At 38.7% G+C, this 26619-nt stretch overlaps 2 protein-coding genes across 2 annotated transcripts in view; one reads left to right on the forward strand and one right to left on the reverse strand.

Annotated features, from left to right (window-relative positions):
• The window catches only part of TMEM117 (transmembrane protein 117), a gene marked incomplete at both ends in the record, with an annotated part of 221200 nt that overhangs the window by 181649 nt on the left and 12932 nt on the right, over nucleotides 1-26619 (reverse strand). Inside the window, one exon of the mRNA XM_080632603.1 lies at nucleotides 7523-7655. Coding sequence (XP_080488729.1) covers nucleotides 7523-7655 — 133 coding nt within the window. The remainder of the gene's footprint in view (nucleotides 1-7522; nucleotides 7656-26619) is intronic.
• Nucleotides 11838-17825, forward strand: LOC308227479 (P2Y purinoceptor 1-like; the record flags this gene model as incomplete). The annotated part of the gene is made up of 2 exons (XM_080630099.1): nucleotides 11838-11907; nucleotides 16804-17825. The coding sequence occupies 2 exons, from the start codon at nucleotides 11838-11840 to the stop codon at nucleotides 17823-17825; spliced, it is 1092 nt and encodes a 363-aa protein (XP_080486225.1).

The raw sequence follows: 26619 nt of genomic DNA on the forward strand, positions 1-26619 counted from the left end.
AAAATGGTTTATGCCTACAATTTTAATGACACTTTACAAGGTTAAATAATGATGCACCTGAACATCTTTTGGTCCACTGAAAATCACTTCATCTAAGACAAAATAGCTGATGTTTCTGAGACAAGCAGTCACAACTCAGATTTTTGGGTAATGTGTGAAATATAACACTATGTTGTCATTTCAAATATCAGAGCATTATTAACTGACACAGGCTCCCAAAGAAGTGAATAGATTTCCTTTAGGCAATATATTTTCCACTTAAAAGCAATAAAACAAGAAAAAACTTCAATACATGTAGGTCCTGACTAAGATTATTTTAGTATGTTAAGCATACAAAAGTCACATATAAACGATAAAAATATGTGACACACCATGGACAGTTCAAGACCCAGAACTCCTTTAAAGAAAGACACGATAAATTAAGGGCTGTGGATTTGCCCGCGGAACAGAAAAATCCAGAGAAAGAGTTTGATAGAAAGGATCCCTGTATCCAGCTTTTCTACCGCTAAAATGCACCCTTTGCTGCCACCGCGTGGGCCTTGCCGCAATACACTAGGAATGAACACCAGGAATACCTCTTCCATCCCTCTGCCATCCTCTTCTTTCCCATTTGATTCAAAAACAAAAAAGGTTTTCTCCTTTCATTTAGGTTTCAAATACAGCTTGAAATAAACAAGCTTTGTTCTTCATCTGTTAGGTCCTACACAGCTCAAAATCACTGCTGAATTTCAAGACTCTCAATGACTTAACAAATAAACACACAAGTCCTTCACTGTTAAAAAAAGTATTAAATAGTACTTTGATAAAAGACACCTGCACTTCACCCTACTTATTGAGATACCACAAAGTTAATCACTGGTCTGAGAGATCACCAGGTCAGGAGCCAGATAAGACCTCAAGCAGTGGTCAGAGTTTTCTTGATAGCTATCATGACACTACTTATTTAGAGTACATAAGGCCTGAACTGTATGTATACAGGTAATTTTTATGTTTGAAGTAGATGGTGCTCTGATATAAGATGGCTCCAGTTGTGCTGAGCAGATGACACAGGCATTGAAAATTTAATACATGGCTTTGATATGAAAAGTCTTGAGAAGTGTCACAGCTCCAGGCCCTGGACACAACATGGGCACGTTTTTAACTGGGAAAACTTCCATCCACACCTGCACAGCACTTTTGTACTAAGCACATTTGTACAAACCTTTAATATACAGATAAAAGGCTCTCTTCCTATGAAAACATGCTGAAACATTGAGGAGTGGCTGTGGGCATGTGCAGGAGAACGACACTGGACACATCTACAGGTTTGGCCACTCTACCACACAAGAGATAATAAAAGGCTGAGGAGAGAATCACTGCCCTTCCACTGCTTTTGGCTTTTTAATTGAGAACTGCATTTGCTTTGAAAACCAAGATCATTCTAAAGTCATAATTTTCAAAAGCCTAACAGCTCCCACCAGAACATTACAACCCTTCATTGTTAAGGAAATCAAGGTATACATTTTTCAACTCAAACCCCAAAATAGCAATCAGAAGTGGCCAAATATAGGAGACAAAGTGCAGGCCAAGTATCTCATGGTCCGCTGGACTGCCCTGAGACAAGCCTTCCAGGCAACCTCTGCAAGAGGGCAGAAAAGTGTGCGCACTGGCACTACACAAAAGCTGCTGAACCCAGGACAACAGTGGACTTACTTATCTAAAAACCCAATACCTAAAAATATCAATACTTATCTAAAAATAGCAATTTGAACTCAAGGTTTGAATATCATTGCCACACTAGATTTTGAAAAATTAAGGCCATGAGTCCAAAGACAAGGGGCAGAAATCAGATCTTTGGCAAAACAGCACAGAGTATCTATTACAGGTAATTGAGGTCTTCAGATGAGAGAGCTGGCACTTAACTGGAGCTTGGCACCTAACTGGATCTGCAAGCTGTGAGTTGGGAATCATTGGCAAAGTCCTAAGAATTCAATAGCCCAATAAGACTCCAGTTTCCCCCAAGCAGCAGACTTTGATGAGGTTTGTCTTTTTTTCTTTTAAAACCATGCAATATCATAAAACATTAACATAAAATTGTTATTCTCACACTGTCCCTGTTACCTTTCACTATGTGAACTACAGTTATTAAGATGTGTTAAGAAAGCCTTCAAGCTAGGTGGCGATGCTGACCTAGAAATGTAGAATTTCTCCCTGCAAAACTATTTGCTTGTTTAATCCTCTGAGGGCTTTACCTTGTCAAGCTGGGCTCTGAGCTACTTTTGCATACACTAGGTTTGGGTTTGCTACAGATGCTCAACAGCACTCCTGCTTAACACATTTTACTGCTTTTACCAGAAACCTTGGCTTGGCCAACATTATTGGCCGTCTCCAATAACTGTGTGCTATTAACAGCATCCAGCACAAGGTATTATAAGCAGTTAAAGGACGTAATTCGTATTTCCAAAGATAATGAAAGTATTTCATAGAATCATAGAATAGTTAGGGTTGGAAAGGACCTTAAGATCATCAGGTTCCAACCCACCTGCCATGGGCAGGGACATCTCACATTAAACCATGCTACCCAAGGCTCTGTCCAACCTGGCCTTGAACACCGCTAAAGACGGAGCATTCACAACCTCCCTGGGCAACCCATTCCAGTGCCTCACCACCCTCACAGTAAAAAACTTCTTCCTTATATCCAATCTAAACTTCCCCTGATTAAGTTTTAACCCATTACCGTTTGTCCTGTCATTACAATCCCTAATGAATAGTCCATCCCCAGCATCCCTATAGCTCCCCTTCAGATACTAGAAGGCTGCTCTGAGGTCTCCACACAGCCTTCTCTTCTCCAGGCTCAACAGCCCCAACTTTCTCAGCCTGTCTTCATACAGGAGGTGCTCCAATCCCCTGATCATCCTCGTGGCCCTCCTCTGGACTTGTTCCAACACTTCCATGTCCTTTTTATGTTGAGGACACCAGAACTGCACACAATACTCCAAGTGAGGTCTCACGAGAGCAGAGTAGAGGGGCAGGATCACCTCCTTCGACCTGCTGGTCACGCTCCTTTTGATGCAGCCCAGGATACGGTTGGCTTTCTGGGCTGCGAGCATACACTGCAGCCAGCTCATGTTCATTTTTTCATCGACCAACACCCTCAAGTCCTTCTCTGCAGGGCTGCTCTGAATCTCTTCTCTGCCCAACCTGTAGCTGTGCCTGGGATTGCTGTGACCCAGGTGTAGGACCTTGCACTTGGCTTAGTATTTGGAGAATAATCTCCTGCTCAGGACTGTATGAACAAGATCACAGTGCTCAGGACTAGGTAGGCAGACCGCAGGCACGATCACTGTACACAATGTTCCCAGAAGGTTGTGCAGTAACCTCCCTGGACAGACACATGGACAGATGGCCACTTGGCCATCCTGCAGATGGCTGGACCCCAGAGTGCATTCATAGCCTTAACTGTGTGACTGGGTGCAGTCACTAATCATCATCACATCTCCTTATCACATCTCTCAGAACCACTTGGTGACCACTGGCAATGCTCTGGTTCAGCTCCCAAGGAAATGGGTCCCGCCTCTTCAGAGCACTGGTTGAAGAAAATATTACAATGAAGTGACAGGAGTCGATAGCCGTTTCTGAGGGAGACCACCAAGGCAGAAAATGAGTACCATAAAAGGGCTTCTATCTTCTTAATCTCTATAACCACAGAAAAAAACTTCTATTCACTATATGCAGGCCTGTGTTGATAGAAATAGCACTGAGTATGAATGAAGACCTCCAAACAAGCACCCATAGCTGTTGTGGAATAAAGAATGGAGAGATTATTTTTTTTAGCCACATGAGAGCGAAGAATAGTTGGAGCAGGCAAAGTGACAAGGACAGATTTGACACAAAGGACTACTTTAGATGGCGGCTAGCCGCTTCGCAAGGCTGCCTGCACAGAAGCATGATGGACCACTGTGCACAAGTGTGATGGACTGCAATGTGATAGACATTGTGCTTCTGCTTGTATGCTCAAACCCACCACAAGACTCATAGCACGAACAGGAGATCCCTAGGCAGCCGTACTTCACACCGTGTCGTAACAGTCCTTTTCAGTGTATGGTATCACTGCCTAACAGACACATACCCACTCAGCAGATGTAATTGGCATTGCCCTTCAGATACTTCAAAAATTTAAAATCTGAATTACAGAGCAAATTTAACAGTTTCATTCCCACTGCACAGTTCAGGCTCCGGCACCACACAGATAATGTTTTCTGATCCCCTACAATTGGTTTTACTGCTCCCCAAGTATTAAAACTACTCCAAAATCAATCTCCTCTACTTATTTCAGCATAAAATGCTACTTAAGTTTACTCTGACTCTTGCAGGAACAACTTTTTCTGCATTATTCTCACAGCCGCCTTGACCAGGCTTGCTTTCTAACAGCCTCTGCTCTGTTCTGACTGACCTGTCTTGCTATGCTCCCCGGTGTCCTCTAAACCTAAGCCTAAATAATGACTGAAACTGTTCTACTTCTGAATCATTTTCACATTTAGCCTCTCTACTCTACATCTTTTTTGTGGAGAAAGACAAAACAGATCAAACACCTCACTCCTGAAGCTTGTGCCTCAACCCCAGCAGGCCTTCAGACAGTTACACAAACTCATCCTATGCTCAGCTCAGCTTCTGCTTATTGTTTCCAGGAATGAGAAGTAGTAAGAAAGAATAGCTGCAGATCATTCTCTGACAGCTTTTCAGACATGTTTCCTCACCAGATGTTCAGCTCTAACTACAAGAGCAATAACCTAACGTACAGTGGGGTCAGTGCCATAAACCATGAAGTCCCTCAAAAGAAATGACACTGAAAAGAGAAGAGGGACTTGAAATTTAAACTCCAATCTGTCACACTATTTTCAGTTCAGACAGTCACACTTCTGCTCAGCAAAGAGCTGTATAACACGTCTTCAAATACTACAACTTATTCAGCTTTTGCTCTTCCCAGCAAGAAACACAATCACATTTTTTAGGTTTGCCACACTAAGACACGTCAAGTGCCTTGAAAAATGCTTTAAAAAAACCCAGCAAAACAATCTTGGCTACCGTAAAATATATCTTTTTAGAGATGGTAACATGACAGAGCTTTAAAGCTCTCCTGGCACAGGTTTTTCAAGCCCTAAACAGGATATTGCCTCTGCTGTCATCATCCATGCTGGCGTGCACATACAGGACGCGTGATTCTCCTACTTGTGAGCCACAAAGGGATCTTTATTGATGAGGCCAAATATCTGACATAAAGAAAATTGTTAAAATCACTTTCCTGCCAGCACACAGGGCAAGCTGAAACACAGATAGGGCAAGGAGCAAGCACACGCAAACATTTGTCTCTCAGTCTTGTAGAGAGTAACTATAAGGCTTTCATAGGTCTTCTATTACAAAGATGTGTATTCTAGATGCTTGTGTTTCATAGGGGTCCTTAGGCACAAATGTCAGCTTGTTTCTACAAAGACTGTAACCCCCACAGAGGCAGACTCTGACCTTTATCCTGGAAGCCAGTCTCTTTGGTGTCATTCATTTCAATAAGGCACTGTGGCAAAGGCATAGTCAGAGGTGTTCTTCTGCACCCAAGCACAAACCATGAAGCAAACAGCTTTCATAAGGATTACATTTACTCAGGAAGAAATATTCCACTCCCTGAAATGCTTTATTATGGCAACACGATGTAGTTGGCTTTGATTATGTTTGTTGTAGAAACTCCCTTTTCAAAAGTACTACACATTGTTCTACCTCAACTCAGAGAACTGATCCGAGGGATCTGTTTGACTGATGGTTTACACTGTGAAGTTTGAGACTGAAACTGTTTGTTTCGTATCTGCTTGCTGGAATGGACACCCAAAATGACTGTAAGAAGCCTTCAGTCCACTTTGAAAAAGGCAGTGTGATTCCTTGAGCAAAGCACAGTCAGCTTCCCAAAACAATCACAACAAATCTAGGGCTAGGGCATAAGCTCCAGGAAAGGAGAGGCTTCACCCTGCAGAAAGCAAGAAGGCAGACTGACTGACATCAGCTATTTCAGTACTAGGCTGCACCTATTTCCAAGAACACGGACACTGATTGCCATGCAATCTCTTCAGTGCAGCTAATGGAAGCTTGTAACAGATACGGGAACCAGGAATGTTGACAAAAACAAATGAACTCTGATTTCTAGACATGATTTAAGCTTTCAAAATCATTAATGCTTTGTCTAACAGCTAGTTATCGTTTATAGAGCCTTGGAAATACCAAATATAAATCTTAACATAATACCAATAATAGTATAACTGTGTAAACAGGGAAGCTAGAAACCTGCAATGCTCCTATCCTCCTCAATTCAGGGATGATTATTTTGCCTCTTATTGGTCTCGTATTCATATTTACCACATCATTACTGTGATCATTTCCTAAAACACTCAGTTATCCTGCTGGTTTATCTGCCTTGCTTGAATCAATACATGCAGTGTTCATGTCACAATCTCATGATTACCACAACTGCTCTGCATTTATGTTCATCCAGTGACTCCCAGTCTGCTTCCTACTCATCTTTTGGTCTATGTCACATCGTTAACAAGACTTTATACACTGAATATTTTTGATGGCACACTTAAGATCTGTAACACACCACATTAGGGCCCATTAAATAACTCTTCCCCAGACTGTTGGTATGATTCTGCCAAGACAAGTCATTTAATTATGTGCACTGTTTGTCAATTCATATATACATTGATTCTTATTCCTTGCTAGAAACTATTCGGATGTTATCCTGCCTTTCATAAACAACATGACTGTGCATTTTTGTCCATTTTGTATGCATTATATGACTAATAATGTAGGTTTTCTCAGGAAAATCAGCACTTGAAAGTGATGTTAATTTTGAGATAATAGAAGGAACCGAGTATTCTTTAGCCAGAAAATTAGTATAAAAAGCTCCATTAAAAAAATAAACTCAAACATAACCAAAAGATAGATGCTCATCCCTCAGCCAACCATAGCTTTGCCCTGTTACAGCACCATAGGGGGAAAAGATAGATTTTAAAGAATATTTTTAACAAACTGGATCGGCAAATATTATTATACATAACCAAAATAGTACTATACTATACATTTGTGGTTTGAGTGTGAGCTTCCTCAGGCTTGGATGTTTCCATTTCTTTTAACTTTGATTATGAATTTCCTGAGTGTACACAATAGTAATGCTTATACTTTTAAATTACTTAGCCCTAACTTCAAATCAAATTTGTTGAGCAATAATTTTCAATAGTAATAAAAAAAGGATGCAATGTTCCTTAGTACCCTGATGTAATTGTTGCTACCATGTTGACTAGGACCCCATTTTTTATAACTGGTACTTTAATCCGCTTGGCTAATTAGCCAAGTGAATTACTATTCTACCTAAACTCAGAAAACAGAAAAATAAAAACAGATAGTGAATGCTAGTGGTTCACTGTAAAGCAGTGTAATATGAAAAGTTTCCAGTAGAATATATTCTACAGCAAAAGAGACAAAAAGCAACTCTGCAACCTACCTCATATTCCCCGCCATAATGAGGAACAGATTATAAATGTGAGAAAAAATGAAGAGGAAGAGGATGGTACTGAAGAACATCGTCATCCAAGACCCATGGTCCTCTCGAAACATTTTCAGACGGAGCAACTGACCTGTGGTATATTATGAGAAAGCATATTTTAGTCAGACAGTAAATACATGTTTACACGATAAGAACACCAAAATAGAGTGCTAAGCTATTTCTTCTTAAATCCAACTGGTCTACTGTGTGTGTGGAGGACAGATTTAGTATCCTGAAGCCAAAATACTCTTCTGTACTTCAGCATCAACAGATATTATTCCTACAAAATCACAAGGTTGCTTTGCACAAACTGATGAAAAACTGGTTTGGCTTTTTACAATCAATCAGCCTTACTGAAGTGGAGGTCTGAAGGAGTCCACATCATGTCTGTGGTACCTGATCAAACTGTGGCTGTGGTTTTACATGCACTGCATGTGTTTCTACATGCTGGTTAAGGAACATTCGATGTTTCCTTTTCAGTCATTAATTTCTCTACTCACTATGCTCTCAAGTTGGCACGGCAAGCTGGGCAGCCATGCACAAGTGAACAGGAGTGGAGAACTGACCCATGTAGAGAAATTTTGAATTAGTAATATCAACCTGCTGACCCCAAAGCTCAATGAACAGTTGTGCTGCACATCAGTGCAAAAACAGGAAGGAGTGATGCATTGGAAGGGCAACTGCCTAAACCATCACATTTTCTAGAAATCATTACATCCTAACACTCCAAAACAAAAGCCACAGCGGGGAAGATCGCATGGAATTAGTGTAGACCTCAAGGCAAGAGACACTTTTTAGTGGCATTTGAGCAATGTTTTGAAAAACAAATCTATTTATAAATTTTGAAGTGCCGTAAGTACCCCAAGCTGTGTGAGATCCAGGATTTACTGCCATTTAGCTCTTGATCAGTAACAAGTCATTAAATCTTGATGGTTTCCTGTCTCTTTTCACTGACTATTGACAGCATCAGGCTAAATATCATATGATATGATATTAGTGATTTATGATATATGTTTGTCTAGCTTGTGCAAAAAAACCACAAATATGGAATGGAATTGGGGATTCAGGACGTTTGGGCTCATGGGAAAAAGAGATTATTTGCTTTTCTGAGAATGTGATTGCAGAACCAGCTGAGGATGTAAGAAATTGCTTGGACTAGAGAGAAAATCCATATATCAGAGGAAAAGCCATCCCTTGAGTCAAAGACAACTCTTGCTTAAGCCCAAAAATACACAAAAACACATGGTTAGTAATAAGTAAATAATCATCTCTCCTCTCAGTAAAACTGAGATAACAATATTGTGCATTCTCATTGCTCTTCTGTTTTGTGAGGCAGTACAAGGCTGCCATGCTTTCTTGTCTGCTAGTCATTTAATGTCAACTTAGGAAAATCTTAAATAGTCTTAAGACTCCAATAGTACTGAACTGCTGTGATGACCTCACCCAAGAGTGTGATATACACTGGGCAAGTCCCAGGAGCCTTAGAATCAGTTCCAAATTCTACCGGAGAGACTTCAAATAACATTACGGACAAATCATTTGCACTCTACGCTCAAGTCTTTGATCCACAAAGGTGAAAAGTACTATTATTATCTTTCTTACAGTGTAGGCATTTGCTACATTACCACAAGACTAAAAACTTGATTAAGCCCGTAAGTAATAACATAAAAAAATCATATCACAAGAGAACAGAGCTTACAGCCATACTTATGATGTAATTACTATTAATTTCTTAGTCACATATGTAGACCAAATGTTGTCACTGCATCACACAGAACTAAACATTCCCTAGAGTATTTGAGCTATGACTGTTTCTCATGGTAATGTCTTGCCATTTCACAAATGTAATATTGCAAGTTTGTCAGAGCATGATTGATTTTATTGTCCTATACTCAAAAATCTTACCACAATAGAGCAATCCTCCCCACCTTGCCTTTTGTAATTCATGCTTGGCTTTAATGGTTCCTGCTTTTCAATGATATAAATAGGAGTGGGTGAATGATGGTGTAAAGGTGTAGAAATATTTTTTCAGTTCTTGACTCCCATCAAGAACAACACATAACATTCCAGATGGGATTTCAAAAGGGCTTTGTACCAACAGATAACATTTAACATGCTTAAGAGCAATATAGTTGCTACAGTGGTCATTTTTACTATTAAGATAACTTCAGAAAGACTGATCAACTTCCATGCAGTTTATTAAACGAAAATTTGTCAAATGCTGAGTTATAATGCCTCACCACAATATTTACAAAAGAAGCTTCTATAGTCTTAATATTTTTTCACCATTACAACATAAATAAAATCTCAGTTCCTTATGCGCATTTTTTCTGTAACTTATTTTCAAACATTACATTCTGAATAAGAAGTCACAAAAAAAGAAGAAAAGCAACAATAATTACTAATAATGGTATTTTTAAGAGATGCTAAGAAAGATTACAGACCATTGCAATTCATTTAAACACTAAAAAAGGTGGCTGATTCATACAGTGTTCCTTTTCATGTCTAAGAAAGCTTTTCTCATGTGAAGTATTTGAAGCGAAGTATATCCCCTGACATACATTATTTGCTTCCCTAATTTCATCAGGAAATCAAATGAGCCCATGTAGAATCTTACACTGTGTGTTTTTCTTGGACCTAAGCACTTTAATCATGTGATGTGTTACACTTTATTCTGCAGAGGATGCCTTTTTCAAATAGTAGTGGTATACGCTGCCACTAAGAAAGACGCTCTGCTGAGCCTCACCACTGGTGATAGGTGAAACTTTTGTCATGTTTTCTTCAGGAATGTATTTTTCCTGGACAAGCTTTCCTTCTCTGTCTTCTCATCTTACCTTTTTCACTTTGTCCTCCTGCATTAACATAGACACACGTGTTTCTCACCTCTGTTTCCTGTAGACCTTCACCCTTTTCAGCTGCTCAATTACATTCTATTCAATTTCCAGATCTTTATATCTACTCTTATCCTGCTTTTCCTCTTCTGAATCCCTCCATTTTGTTCAGCCCTCTCCTTTCCTAAACCAAACATATCTCCTGGCTTTTAGCACCATTATAGACTCCATACTTGCTTCTACATGAATACTGTATCAATCACCTTTCGTCTTTTATCTCCAAACATTTTAGGAACACTGTTTATTCACTGTCTGGAAGGTTTTTTTCTCCTGGACCTCTATAATTCTGGTACAGCTGCTTGAGCTGTTCTTACCAGAATTTCTAGTGACCACTTTCTTAAAGCTCAGCCATAGTAGTTCCTCCTCATCTAGATGAGTATCATGCATATCAATCCAGATGTTCATACTTTTCTGTCACAGCAGAAGCCAAGACTGGAAAAGAAGGCAACCGATAATTCAAGCAGTAAGGTAAAGGACAGCATCTAATGATGAGATAGTGCAGTCAGGGGCTAGAAGATGTCAAAAGAGGGAAAACAGAAGAAAGATGATGAGCTGGACAGGAAGTATCAAGAGAGGTGATATAGCAGACTGAGGTGGAATCGTGTGAGATCAAGAGAAGCAATCTCTAGGAACTGTTGTTTAACTGCAAAGTCCGGTTTGAGCACAGGCTAAGGCTGGACATGTGGGAAAGCTGTAAGTGAGGGAAATTATAAACATGTGAGGTGTTCATTCAGGGAATGAAACAGGAAGATCCCAGGACTGGTGTGTGCTGCTGAAGACTGGAGAGGCAGGTTTGGGGCAGAAAGGCTGGAGGACCTGGGGCAGACATGGGCTGAAGTGGTAGGTAGGGTTTGAGCTCCAGAGTAAGCACAGTTGGAGGCTGGGCAACCGCTGACAGGGCTGAGATTTTGGAATGAGATGGGAACCATGATGCAGGATAAGTGATAGGTAGGTGGAGTGAACCACGCTCTGCGATGGGGCAAGAAGAACATAGGTTCCATGAACTAGTCTAGTGGTAGGGCAGCAACAATTCTGGCAGTGGAGAAGGGGAAAGAAAAGGAAAGTGCAAACACACACACAACATGCCCCAAGCCCCTGTACTTTTCTTCTCTTTCACTGCTGGAAATGATGGCAGCCCCAGGCCTAGCTAGACTGAGGATAGGCAGTAAGTCTGTCCTTCCCTAAAAAGCAAGCAGTGGCTACTATGGCGATATCAATTTATCCTGACTTACTGAGAGGAGGAGCTTAATGATAAAAGGTATCTCCCTTGCAGTTTGATACCTGCTCTCTGAAGAGCTGCCACTGCATATGGAATATTACCAACACATGGATTAAAAATAGTACTTGCAAAAGAGAGTTGTGATTTCAGAAGGTCCAGATTAATGGAGAGGAAAAGCACAGACATGAATCTGGACTTCTGTAAAATAGATAATTACACCATTTCTAAAACAGGTAAGAGGACAATTTATTAAGCATTCATTGCACCTGTATTCTCCAAAGCAATATTTTTTTTCCTATTTAGCTATTACACACTGATTAATATGTACACATATGTACAAATGTTGTATTTTTTTAAATTATTTTTCACAAATGTTGTATATTGTAGGCAAATCCTTACAATTTAACTATCCTTCTACTGTAGTTTATGTTTGCCATATAGCATTAGCTGTCAAGTAAGTACATGAACATAATTTTTTAATCAAAGAAATAGTAGCTTAATCACAGTAATGACTGAGTCATTAACAGGAAGTGAATTCAGTATTAGCACAGGCTACTTAACTAATTGCATACAAATACTGCTGCATATTGCTTATTATTTCCATCGTACTAGTAGCTGTAATATGCTAAATGCAGTTGAACTAAAATATGTGAAATGCTCCACTTAATATTCACATTGCATTATATATCCTTGCATATCAACTCAGCTGAATGTAAAAATGGAATGCATGAAATGATTACCTAACAGGTAACATGTTAATGTAAAAACTGCAAATGATGCTTGATATTTTTATAACAAAACCTAGGACTCACTGTATAAGGCTTCATTGATTTGATAAAATTACCTAGAAAGGTACACTTTGAAAGCACGTGTAACTGAAATATATTGGTGTGTGAATAGTCAGAAATATGGAAAACCTATCTGGTAACTGGAACAGATTTGTACTACATTAAAACATAGTTAGAAAAAGGCAAACAAAATTCTTAGAGTAATTCCGAACAAACAAAGAAACAAAACACAACAGCAACAACAAAAAAAGTTCATGCAAAATTAGGGCTTCTACCATAAAGAATAGCAAGCAAAAAGGAGCAAGGGGCAATGAGATAAGATAAGGAATAAAATCACATAAAATAAGCTGTTAAATCAGCTTAATTTTGTTGGCTTGGGTTTTTTTACTTCACGCCAAATTAATTGCTTATTATGACTCTGTTAAAAATGTCCAAAAACCCTATAGGTATGACAGGGAGGATTATGGTTCCTAGGATATATTTACACATACAAAATCAGGTATTTTTTAAATAAGCAAACATGCTCAACCTAATGGAACTTAACAAGTTAAATGCTATATGAATGACTACCAGTGACAAACTGTGAACTACAATTACATACACACAGATAAAGATTCTTTTCAGTGACACAATGCTGCCTAGCTCCAAAAGAAGTTTCCTCAAAAAGGATTATTTTACTGAAACAAGGTCTTCCATCTTCTCCAGGATTTTGGAGGCCATATCACAGGTACAAGGGGAACACAGGCTAGTAGAAACTTCAAGATTTAGGGCCCTGCAACCAACCAGGTCATCAGCTGAAACCTGTTTGACTTTCTGTAAGTGTGCAGATGCTACTGGCGACAATGACAGAGGAGCTTGTAGATACTCCTTGTCGGAGAGTCACAGACCTAAGCCATGTTTCTTTAAGGCCAGGAGAAGAGACAACCCAATAGGCAGATACAAAACTTGAGTAAAACAGGTAACTTTTTTAAAAACTAAAGCTTTTCTAGCATCTTTAGACCCCCAGCCTGTAAGATGGTTGGATTCATTAGACTGCAGAAACAGAAACAAGAGAAACATGAAATTCTTACCCGTTAATTTAACATGCTTTCTTAATTACTCAATTGAGTGATGGAGCCCGTAAACTTCAACCCTTTCCTAGGCATATGTGTAGTATTTTAATACCAAGCCCTTCACTGAATCAGAGGTATTCCTTTCATTCTAGATGCCCCATCATGTGACTGCTCTTTCTGTCCTCTTAAATGTTCACGGCCATCTCCATCAGTAGCTGAAACTGTTCAGCTGAAAAATTAATCTCAATAAATTAGAACTACCTTTTAGCCTTGAAAACCCAATCCTACTTCCATCAAAGTCTGGCAAGTCTGTTCTTAGTCAGCACTAACAACATATGCAACTCCTCATCTGTCACGGCATAATGTCACGGTGCTGTTTTGCGTTCTGCCACTGCTAAGAAGTGTGTATGTGTGGTGGTTGGCTTTGTTTAAGAGTACATGAAGTAAGCAGTGAGCACAGCAATGTTCAGAAAAAAAAGTTTTCTTAAACTACAGGTGCAGGATTTTGAACTGTGAAGACAATCATGTCACATCCTGCATCTCGAATCATTCTGTTGGTGCTAAGACGGTAGACAGAAATCTTGCCATTTTCTGATATAAAAAAAAATCACTTTTGAAAATCACCACTGTACATATGCAGATCTGGACACAAGGATAGCTCCAATGGCCGCAGGTTACAACAGGGCATGCTGACTGTATTCCCACACTCAGTGAAACCGGATTTTTATTGTACAAGGCTTCAAATTCTTCTGATGGAAGACCACAAGTTCTTATTATAGCACAGAGCTTGGGGTCAAACCCCTCTTGTTCTTCTCTTGCTTATTATGCTACCTTGGGAAAGGTTCTTTTTATCTCTGCATATCTGGTCCCCTGTGTCCACCCTGTAAGTCATTCACATCAACTGGAAAGCACACTGTTTCAAGAATCTAGTCTTGGTTTTGGCCTCTAAACTCTACTATAATACAAAGAATTAGTAGGAGACAGAGTATTTTAGAAAATTCAAATATGAATCCCAAGGTAGACACATGACAAATGCCTACACAAACACATATTTGCTAATGACTCTTTGAGTTCCAAATGCATCTTACTCAGCTGTGGAGTTCCAGCCCCTCCAGCTACAAAACTACCTTCATATAGTTCAACTCTGAGTGCAGTCCAATAAACTGAAGGTGATGAAGGGGATAGGGGATTTATTAGTTCCTAATACACTTACAAGGCTACATATCCAAGCTTTATCTCACCAACGTGCAGCAAAGTGGAGCAGGGGGCACAGCTGCCTGCCTCCCTCCATTTAGACCTACATATAGTCCTTTTCCAGAGATCAGAAACCCGGCTTTTCAACTCCCTCATGCAGCTATAGCTGTGATGTTTATAGCCAGTTAAGGGCTTATTTATACTCCCAATACAACTTGGAATCTAGTGTTTAGTGCCTTCATTTGTAACTATTGAAAAGGAAGGTAAAGAAGCAGGAAACACAATTTAATTCAAAGCACATGTGACCTCTGGCCAAGAGTATTTTAGGAAAAGATAACTTTCTTCTATATATTCAAAACCCTTTTAATTGAATGCATACTAAGAAAATGTTAGTTAACTATATTGTACCTACTAGAGTGGCTACATTTTAATGAGTTTACAGGGATATCATAAAATTCAGCTGAAGAACAAAAATTACATGGTTTGTGTAACCTTTTGTATTCATGAAGGCTATGGAGAAGAGTAGGGAAAGAGTACATCTATCCTGGGTTAAAGTACAATGCTTCAATACTTCACAAAATAAATTTAGAGAGCAAACATTTTCCACCTGTGAAATACACTGTGAGTAGAACATATGGCTTTCTATCCATATTAACTTCCTGGAAAGTCATTTAACTGCTTTTGTGGCTGAGCTTCTAGAGAAACAACTCTCCTTCCTAAATCTGTTGAGTACAGTCTAGTAACTTTTCGTCAGTTCACTCACGTGAACTGGGTGAACTGAATGAATCTGCAAAGCACAATAACGCAGTGTCTCTATTTAGCAGGTCTGCACTGTAGCTACTGTTTGTTGTGTTTTGACCTGTGTCTGTGAACATACCTTTGGAAAAGTCATACTGTATTAAGGCTGACATGAAAGCAAAACGCATTATGTTCAAAAAACCCACTACTATCAATCATTGAAGCTGTCTGAAAATTTTGAAGAAATCAGTAACATTTTGAGAAAGTTCTTTCTTGCATTCAAAGTGTGGTTTGTAGTGAGTAAAATTCCATCCTGTCATCCCATCAAGCACTGTAGTGGACTCTGATCTACAAATGGCTACTTGGATGACCTTCATACAAGGCTCCCACTTGGACAGAACATAAGAGTCTGGCATCTGCTGCATTGTTTGGAGGGAGGTTCTAGAAACATAACAGCTGCAACTGGTGACAGCTCATTCTAGAAGAATACTCCAGAGCTTACTTTGGTTTTTATTAGAAGGAATACAAAATCATTGGGAGTAAATGTAAAACTTTAGAAGCATAAAAACCTGGTTTGGAAAAATACACTGCAAATCTCTATTCCAGATATTCCAATATGGGCATTGATACAACCTTGGCCATAAAGAGTGAGACAAATTCTCTCTAACCTCACCATAAGCACAGTGGCTTTGGCCCAGGACATTTGTTTACAGAAGAAATAAAAATAAAAATCAATAAAAATAAAAATAAATAAAAATAAAAATGTAGAGGTTTAGATGGACAGGTTGCTGTGGCCTCCATTACAGGCAGGGTTTCATCCCAATTTGTTTCAGTGTTGTCTTTTGGATCCAAGTCACAGCCCACCACACAGCGGCCTATATTACACATGCCTCTAGGCCTAGTATGGATGCTCAAGGCAACCAAAGGAAGGATGGAATGAGTGTGGGCAATTACTGTCCTCCTGTTCTCTCTCCTGCTTTTTCCAAAGACAGACATAGACACATTAGTGGGTTGAGGGGATGCTGCTGTTACTGAGGGTGTATGCTTTCATCTATTGCTCACTACACTAAATATTAGACAGGAAAGAATATGAAGGTTTGAATAAATGAATAGTTCATGAATATAGCTCATGAATAACACTCTGTGGTGGTGGTGTAGAGTAAGCTTTAAATGTTACCTACTTTGAATTTACTTTCTTATTTTGTCAGATAGAGTAAAGCTTGTACACCATCCCATATTCTGAATTATTTTGCTAATTCAAACATCCTGGATTTAACTCAAAAGTTTTGAATTTTAAATTCAGTAAGTCTAATTCAATTTTTATTTTGAAAGCTGTTGGTCTCCCTTTTCCTTTCAGGCACACTCTATGAGAAGATGATGAATGGTACATGCACTATTTTCCTTTGCAAAAGAAACCTTAAGCTGGAGTGGTATTGTTATTTGCTGATTCTGGTTTGCCTTTTCACTTTGTTAGTAGGATTTCTAGGCAACATACTTGCACTTCAACATTATGTGTACTGCACAAAGACATGGACGACCAACACCATATTTCTCTTTAATCTGGCACTGTGTGACTTTACTTGGACTCTCATGGCACCCTTTTCAGTATATTATAGTCTCCAGAAGTTAACTGTCTTTTCCAGCCAAACATTTTATCAGACCATAACAGTGTTTTTTAGTATTAACATCTATGGAAGTGTCTATTTCCTGACACTCATCAGTTTTGACAGATACATAGGCGCTGTCCATCCTATCACTTCATTAACATGGTGGAACAAAAGAAAGGCCATGTTTTGTACCATCGCAGCATGGATCTTCATAGTGATTGCATCGATGCCAGAGATCTACTACACAGTTGCAGCTGGAAGACAACATGTCATCATAGATTCCCTGGATGGCACAGATGGACCTTTGCAATTTGTAGTGCCATTCACACTCTCCAAGGTTGTATTGAGATTCCTAATTCCAGTCACAGTCATCTTTACATGCTATATGTTGACTCTCAAAGCACTACTACAACTCAATAAACGCCAGCAAAGAAGGAACAGACTGATTAGACCTCTGTTACTGATTTCAGCTGCTATGGTTGTATTTGCTGTTTCTTTCATACCTTACCATGTTATGATGATGGTGCTACTGATTTACAAAATTAATTGCCAACCTTCCTGTAGGAACATAAGCACAATAGGTGCCATTTATCAAGTCACAGAAATCATCTGCAGCATCAACAGTTGCCTTGACCCAATCATTTTTACAGTAGCAAATAAGACATTCTATCAAAGAATTAAAAGAGTAAGATGTCATCCCAAGTGTCAGTGCTGCTGTTGTCTGACAGGAAGGGTAAAGGACATTGCTTTGTCTCCAAGAACAATAACTTAAATACCAGTCTACAAAGACACACATTTGGCTTTGCGCATCAGACCCATTTAAAACTTGGTCCCTGTGTTGTATAGCAATCTCTTCAATAAGCAAGAATACACAGCAATACAGAGTAAAACTTAATGTGAAAAGAAACACTAGCAACCCCTAGCTTCACAGAATTGGAACTTTACATGTTCTTGTCATAAATATACCTTAATTTAGTGTGAAATAGCACTTCTTACCTATATGTACATGCAACATGAAGTGAACAATAAAGTTCTAAGTAGCTACTTTAATTCTTGGCCAGAAAAATACAGTAATATTAAGAGCATATGGTGTTAAGGAGCCTTCTTACAGTTTCTGCTGATTATTCTTTCATCTATTTGTAAGTGCTGCTGTGATTGTACTGTGCAACTAGTAACAATCATGATGCTTACAGCTGAACTTCTCAAGCACTTGCAGAGAGGCTTTCTACAAGTACTTCATTTTAATGCTGCTTGCACTAGGGTCTCTCTGACACTGCCAGTGGAACCTCATTAACCCGGGTAAATGCAGCATATTTCCAAAACCAAACAAACAGAAAATAAATAATAAGATAAAGTCCTTGAGGGTAGAGGCACAGTGAATTCGCTCATGAAGCAAACAAGCACGGATTGAAGAGCCTGAAGTCTTCTCCCAGGCAGCTTGGGTTCTAAACTGATAGGCAGGGCACAGCAGTGGTGTTCCCCAAACCCTGGGCAATTGCATCTGCTTCTCATTAAGTGTTGCGCTTCAGGGGAGCGTGTGGTTCTGCCACGAGCTCTGAACTCACCTAAAGCAACAAGTGTGCACAGGAAAAGTTCTGAAATGCAGAGGTGCCTGGGCTGCAAGAAGAGTAAGAGATGCTGCAACACAGGAGTGCAGCTTCTGTTCATTGAGAGTCTTAGAGTTTCAGAACGGCCTAATGTAGCTAAGCTACAGAGCATTTTAATCATTAAGAAAGCACTACATATCGTCATCCCTTCGAGAGTCATTAAATCTGTGCTCTTTTGAGACACTGTACAAACAAAATAGTCATGTTCCATAATCAACCACCTGCTGACCTGCTTTCTTGCCAAGTCCCACGTACTACTTTGTCCATTATAAAAGCCCACATATCAGTGAGCACATTAACTTTATTTTCATAAGCTACAAGTGAGAAAGTACTTTTAAATATACTTTGTACAGTGTCTTAACTCTTTAATTTCCATAGTTTTACTATAATTTTGTCCTCACATGTCTCTATGTGAAAATAATTCTATTCTACATGTATATTAAATCTTTCTTGTTGTATGTTTCAATTGTATAGAGTAAATATGTATGCATATATAATACCAAGAACATCTTTTTTAATTGTCTATAACTGTGACATGAAATAAAGACCAGGTCCTGAAACACTTTACATGTATATAAATGTACTAGCAAACTCACAGAACCTTGTAGCAAAACTGCATGCTTATTTTATTATTATTGTTCTATTTCTATTTCTATTGTTCTATTGTTTTGCTTATTATTGTTCAGGGGAGTTATGTACTCACTCATTGCAAGTGCTACTTTTTCCCTTTGCCAATTTCTTTTAATTTCTCTTATTTTAAAAGAGAAATATTCACCTCCTTTTTATCATGCATGAATTGTCTATTGGCAACATGACAGGGTTATTAACAATGTATTGGCTCCCTTAAAAAAGAGAGCTTTTTAATCCATGAATGTGTAACCACCAGCAATTACCTACTATAATATAGACGTACTTACATCTCAGACTGATACAGAAACAATGTTAATGGCATTTAGTGACACAGGTGCTCTCAGCATAAAAAAGGATAAAACAAGAGAGATTAGTGTTGAAGCTTTGGGCTAAAAGAGTTTATTACACCCACCAGATTGCACTTAAGATTGTAAACAGTAAGCTACTTTCAAAATCAAACACCTGCTATTTTTATCTTTCAATCTATCTTTAAAGGTATAGATACGCTGTTTGTTTCTCCACCTTAGTATTGCTTCTCAGCAAGTTACTTTGCCTGCGTTCAGATTGGGTAAAATTCAATGTGAAATCAAAATACATTTTCTAGACACAAAATTAAACACGAAAACTCACTGCAGTCCTGGGATAGAAAAGATAACTTCACACCTCTGGGAAGCAGAGATTCTCAGGTTCTACCTACCAGGACTTTGAATATGTGAGCTTTTTCAAGAGACACAACAATGACTTAGACCATCAGCTTCTCTAAATTTTCTAGAGATTTTTAATAGCAAAACTGTTGCTTTTCTGTTCAGACAGATCAATTTATTGTCACTGTATAGTATCTACTATATATATGTTAATATTACTACTACCTACTAAGCAAGTATCATGTTAATAAGGAAGGAAACATTCAACTCAGTAGAAACTGTGAAAACATTATTAAAGTCACTTCCTGATTTTGGAAAAAAATTGGAATTGTTTCCTCCTGAAATGTTGCCTTTAGAACACCTGTGTGAGCAGCCTGTGCTCACAAGTACCCAAAGTTGGCAAAATGAAACTAAAAATTTCAATTAAAGATTGGATTGAAAGCCTCCAGTGAGCTCAAGACAAATACAGTAATTAAAAGCTGTTCTGCTTCACAGATAACCCTTTCACAACTCATACGCAATGCCTTTTGCAAGCAGCGTTAATGCAGATTGCAGAGATTCTCAAGGAAAGTGTAGGATTTCTCTGCCTGTGTTTCTGTGTGTAGAAAGGAAAACTAAGGCAATAGTAAGGAAATGCTTGAAAGAAAATGTGAGAGTCTGATTCCAAAAAAAAAAAAGCTAGAGAGAAATTTAATTCTGGTCTGGTAATCACAACACAAACCACATTTAACTGAACAAGAATGACCTTTATATTCTCAGCATGACTGAGCTATGCAGTACATTAACATGGAAAAATGCAAAATTAGATGCTTTTTATCTTCTGTTAGCATCACCCTATCAAATGGCTGCATGGTCCGGAGCACACACAGTGGAGCAATGCCAGCAACTGCCATCATGGGGCTGGGAGAGTATCAAGGAGTGCTTACTGTGTTGTGCCAATGACCAAGGAAGTACCAGGGAAGCAAATAGGCTTTTGCAGGGAAGAATCCAAATCTCAGCCAACTCAAAAGATTAAAATTGTCATGAAAAGTATATATCCAGATAAAACTGATTGCTGCTGCATATCCTTTGATCCTCCCTGACCCCAGAAATATAAGCAAGAAATACAGGAAGCATGTATGGTAGTCCTGCTCTAAATTCTTTGCTGGGGGCAAGCAGGAGCAAGGTGCAGACTGCTCTAGTTCACTTCCATAGCACTGAGTAAGCTGGATCAGTTTGCTGTTCCGCATTCACCTGCAGAGCAAGGGACAAACTATTTTGACTCTGAAACTCTACTAAAATCCCTTTTAATTGTCTATCAATAAAGCCATCTATAACAGAGGTCCCAAGCTACTCACACACATAACAGAAAAAGGGGAAGGAAAAGCAAAGAAACCACCTTATTCTTCTGAAAAGATAATTCCGAATGAACCCCAAATAATGAACAGAAGAAAAAAAAAGAAGAAAAAGAAGACAGGGGCATTCCTACAAAAACTATCTGTGTCACAGTGCCTCTGTCATCTGTTGCCCTGGCCTGGGCATCTCACACAAAATGTCTTGTACTGGGCTGAGTTTAAAGGCACTGGGTAACCTTTAAAAGTCATCTTCAGAACACAAAGCTAATGAAAAATCCTTCCCTCTCTTACCTTCAGCCCATAATATTCAGCTGTGAATACACTCTAGTAGCTGACAAGGCTTCTAGACATTTGTTTTCCTGTTCACAAGTGATTCTATAATCAATTAAACATACTTTTTAAAGTGGTTTTGTTCAACTAGGCTGAACTAATGCTAATGTTGTCCTGACTGAAATCAAAGGGTTTCCACAAAATAAGTATTAAAAGGCAGAAGACATCTGTTCATATTTACTTGGTCATATTTTTATTTGGAAATAAATGCTTCTAAAATGTTTTATTATAATATTCCCCAGATAGCATGACATAAACAAATAAAGTTAAATAAGTTCATTCCATTTTGCTACAATAAGTCAACAATAACCTAAACAGCTAAGAGCCAAAGTCAACATCTACTATAACAAGAATGTTGCAATACTGGTTTCTCACAGATCTTTGTTTGGATTAAATCTGAGGCAATTAAATGCCCAACTGTTATGAGCCTGAACACATTACTGATTGTTGTAACAACGCATTAGCCTACAAAACTGACTGGAAGGTAGCTTTCATGTCCCATATCTCAGCTCTGAGATATTGCGGTGATGGACATCTTTGTGATAGACTAAGTAGACCATAGCCTGAAAGATTTGACTGTTTATGAATGTGTTCAGCAAAACAACTTTCTCATTTACTACTGTAAATTCAGCATCGTTTTATAAGAAAAAATTGTTAAAACAAAAATTTCTAAGTTGAAGAGATAAATTCTGCTACAAATGTCCCAAAGCTGCTTTCTAAGGAAAGCCATCTTCATGCATCTCCATTTGTCTTTGTAATACCTTTATCTCACAAACTACCTTTTCACACTTACTAAGATATGAGCTTACCTTTTTCAAATAAAAATGCTCAAATCTTCCTGGAAGTTTGGCTTTCTCTTCAATAGACATAAATGAATACATTCTAATATCAAAGTTTTTGTTTTCCACGCCTCAAAAACACCTCACTTGACACAAAGCCATGACAAACAGTACCACAAGGTAGCTAAAATAGTTCACCTTTGTACACTGCTTTCTTCAATGGGAACCAGAGCTCTTTTAGTAGAATAAAACTTATGCCTAGACGGATTATACAACTGGAGGAACCATGGCAGAGGGAGGTAATGTAACTAAGTCCACCATCTGCTTTGCAGGGAAATGTAGCTCCTCTGCTCCTTAGAGATACATTTGAGTCTCAGGGCTGACAAGTCTCTCCACAATGTGCCTGGAGCCCAGTCAGAGGTGCTGGGATGTGCTGGCCCCTGTGCAGGGACCCACCACCTCTATAGCACCCAAGGTCTCTTTTCAGGCCTTCTCCCAACTTACCACTTAGCAGCTCTATCCCTTCCTTTTCACATGAGTCAGCACGGATGGGACTTCCTCCAGCTGGAAAAGGTGAACTTTACTCAGGGAGCACTGCAGTTCTCCCCTTTTGCAGTCTAAGGTAAAATGCAGCCTAATGTCACAAAACGTCATAGTCAAGGTCTCAGCTACTGACCTAGCTAGAAAAGTGATGTCCTCTCAAAGTACATCATGTGCTAGGGCAACAGGAACCTCGGATCTCTGGTTTCCCACCAGTCCAGCCGACATTGGTCAGAAGACCAACATTAGCATTCAGGCATCATTCCATCAGGCTTCTTGTGCAGCCTGTCTTACCTGATTTTGCTGGTCTCAAGGGTCTGGTGTGAACTAAAAACTGCAGGTGAGCAAATGCAGGTGAAATGTATAGCACCCTGCCTTCCTCTAAATTGCCACATAGCCTTTAAAGATTGCTTTCTATTTCTCAAAGAAAAAAGAATAGAAATACAAATATTCATGGTAATGCATACTCATCTTTTACTACAAAAACAAGAAGAGGAAGATAGACTTTCCTGCTGCAAGGAAAGGGCTGACATTTTCTGTCAGGGAACCAAGAGCAGGGTGGTAATGGTCAGTGCCATCTGCTTCACTGAATGTTGCAGGGGATTTATAAAGGCAACGCATCTCCCTCTTTGCTTTGCATTAATGTCATTACTATTACCTAGATGCAATAACCCAAGTGGCTGTTGTGAAAAAGCTGTAAAATGCATATCATGTGGAAAGACTTAAAGCTATGCCAGAAGTACAGTGTGTAGGCAGGCTTAATCCTGAATTTTTCTGCATCTGTCAATTTCCATTATAGAGGCTTAACATTTCATTTCAATTACAGACTTACTTTACTCTTACCCATGTTACTACTTCAGGTTTAGACAATTGTGCTGATGCAGTTAAAAGGAAACCTGTAAAAATAGATATTGATTTCCTATAATGTTTTAGAACATTTTTTAGTGGGGAAGCAACTGAAAACCCTGCGTTAGCAATAGAAAATGCTAATGCATTTTGTTCTTGAGTTGTAGAACTTTAAATTCTATGCCACTGTACCCCAGGTTCTAAAATTAATGTGAAAAAAATTCTCACTGTAGATGTCCTCACTGCATAACAAAAGAAAAGTCAATTAGAGGGCATGCAAGTATTAATTATATTTTTGCACTCTTTATCCTTGAAGAATTTTTATCATTTTTAAGAAATCTGTGGGGTTTTTTAACTGCCAGGCTATAAAAGTAATTTTATGATCCTCCTCCTTTTCTAGTTTTAGAGCTACAATGTTTCATCCTCTTATATGTAGCACCTACAGAAACTACATTTTCCTTCTTTGAATTCATTGGAGTCCAAATTTCACATCAGGTACAAGAAGCATAGCAGTGTTTATATCCCATATAATGCTGATGGCTGAACTCTGAAGGGCAGTGCTGTAATCTCTGTTTTTCAATTCCAGTTTAGCGATACTCGACAATGACTTGTCAGAATAATGATTTCTTTCTCTTTTTTTTCCCCACATTGTTTGTTCTTTTCTCCTGAAACTGCACTGAAACTGATTCGCAAGCTTATTTTTAACAGCACATAGGGTTGCTTACAATGTCTCACCCCATAGCTTTTTTAAATAAACATTTATAAAGCATTTTTTACTCAGAAAACAACATTTTGTCATCATCCATCTAGAAGTATCTACCAGTTTACAAATGGTCATTCTAGTGAGTAGTCCAAAACACACTATTGTTGCTCAGTAAATTGCAAACCTTAATGCAATATAAACATATAAAAATACACACAGAGTTCAATATGCTTATATATAAATAATTTAACATGTTTAAATACGAGAAAAGATGCAGAACAAATCATTCGACTGATTCGAATGAGTAATGCCCTTTTACATCAGACATATGGGGTCTGACAGAAAACAGCCACCCACAACTAACCCCAGTGCTGAACTGGAAATCAAAAAAGATTTAGATTTGACCATGCACTTTGCCAGAGATTTTCTATGGGACTAAGGCAACCAATGCTGTCTCTGGGACTCAGTGCAGGGAATGTAAGGGTCACTACTGCGCATGCATGCTGCACCACTGAAGACTTGCACAGAGCAAGAGAGAAAGAGCTTTACATCCCCTCGAGACAAGTAAGTAGCCACTTGGTCAGTCAAAGGTAGCAGGAGGTGTTCCAACAGGAGGTAGCAGGTGTTTTAACAAAAAGAATTTGCATCTCAAAGGAAGTGAAACAATGCTCATTTTAATTATAAAATTATCTAGACTTTCTCCTGTGAGTACGTCGTTTTCTGTCGAGACTCTCTCAGCAGATGCATGGTTATATGCAGGCAGTTCTCTCTCTCTAGTTCTAATCAAAGAAGTCTGCAGAAAAAAATAAACTGACCAGCAACAGGTTTCTGATGTAATCTCAGTATGTGCAGGTTAAGCATGGGTTTTGTTTTATTTCTTGTCTTCAATGAATATTTACAATTATGCTGACTCTTTGCACACTGGGACTAAATCTCACAGTGCACAAACAGGAACCCCAGGGGTTACAAAGCATGTCTGCATTTCCAATGCACCAGACAAGTGGAGAACTGATGCTGTGGGACCAAGAGGAAGTACATTCCAGTGACAAGCAAGTCAGCTGTCTAGCCTAAAATGAAATAACGGAGGTACACTGTTAGACCTGAATATTTTCAGACTTGGTGGGAAATTATTGTTTCATAAGCTATACAATTCTCAAATAGCATCTGTATATGCATCTGGATAGACACTTGTCTGAGCCCCCAAAAGGGATACAATCATCTAATCAAGTCCTTTATCAGTATTAGTATGCGTTGAATGCTGGTAATTATTCTACCAGACCCAAAACAGTCTTAGGGTCAGGCAGTCGTACTTCTAACAAGTGACTGACTCTGTGGCACTTGCAATATTTTGCAGAATATTGTGTCCACTGTAACAAAAGCAGCTGACAAAACCCCAACTCCATTAACTTTGCCCCAGATTCCCAGTTGCCATACTACCCCTTTGGGCTCTTACCATGGGATGAAGTATACTAGCTATTTCTAGGTATTAGAAAATAATACTAGCAAAATAGTAGCTATTTCAACAAATCTGTTTCACAATGATACAGCCAAAACAAGTGATATGGAATGAGTTTTCACTGGTTAAAACATTTTCAAGACCTATTTCAATTTTAGGCTGAACTTTCCAGATACTGAAAAATACCTTTGCAGAAAAAAAGGTCAGGTTCCCTACTTTGATAGACAGGATTATATTTACAGAATTAAAAAGTGGAACTATAGTTATGTCTTCTTTTAACCATCTTCAAATCAGACTTTTTATATCTGACATTTTTTTCACACAGCTGAAGAATTCAGAGGAACCCCATGAAAATCTAAGTATAAATGTCTGTTTCATGCTGACAGCTTCCACTAATTCACAGATTCCTGCAATGACATAATATTAAGCACTGTTCATTAATCTTAATTTGCTTTTCTAGAAATAGTGCATCATCCATTTGTATTATGTGCACTATGTAATGGTATCAAATGGGCTATTTACTACATGCAAACTGAAAGAGCAGAAATCCACAATATCAGTTAAATTGCCATAATCACTGTACTCACATATTGACCATATCCACACATTTAGTAGTAACTTTGGAAACAAATTAATTTAAAATCATTTGATAATATGTTATTGCAAAAGAAACTATACCTTTACTACAAATACACTG

Source organism: Psittacula echo, assembly GCF_963264785.1.
Source record: "Psittacula echo genome assembly, chromosome: 1".
NCBI lineage: Eukaryota > Metazoa > Chordata > Aves > Psittaciformes > Psittacidae > Psittacula > Psittacula echo.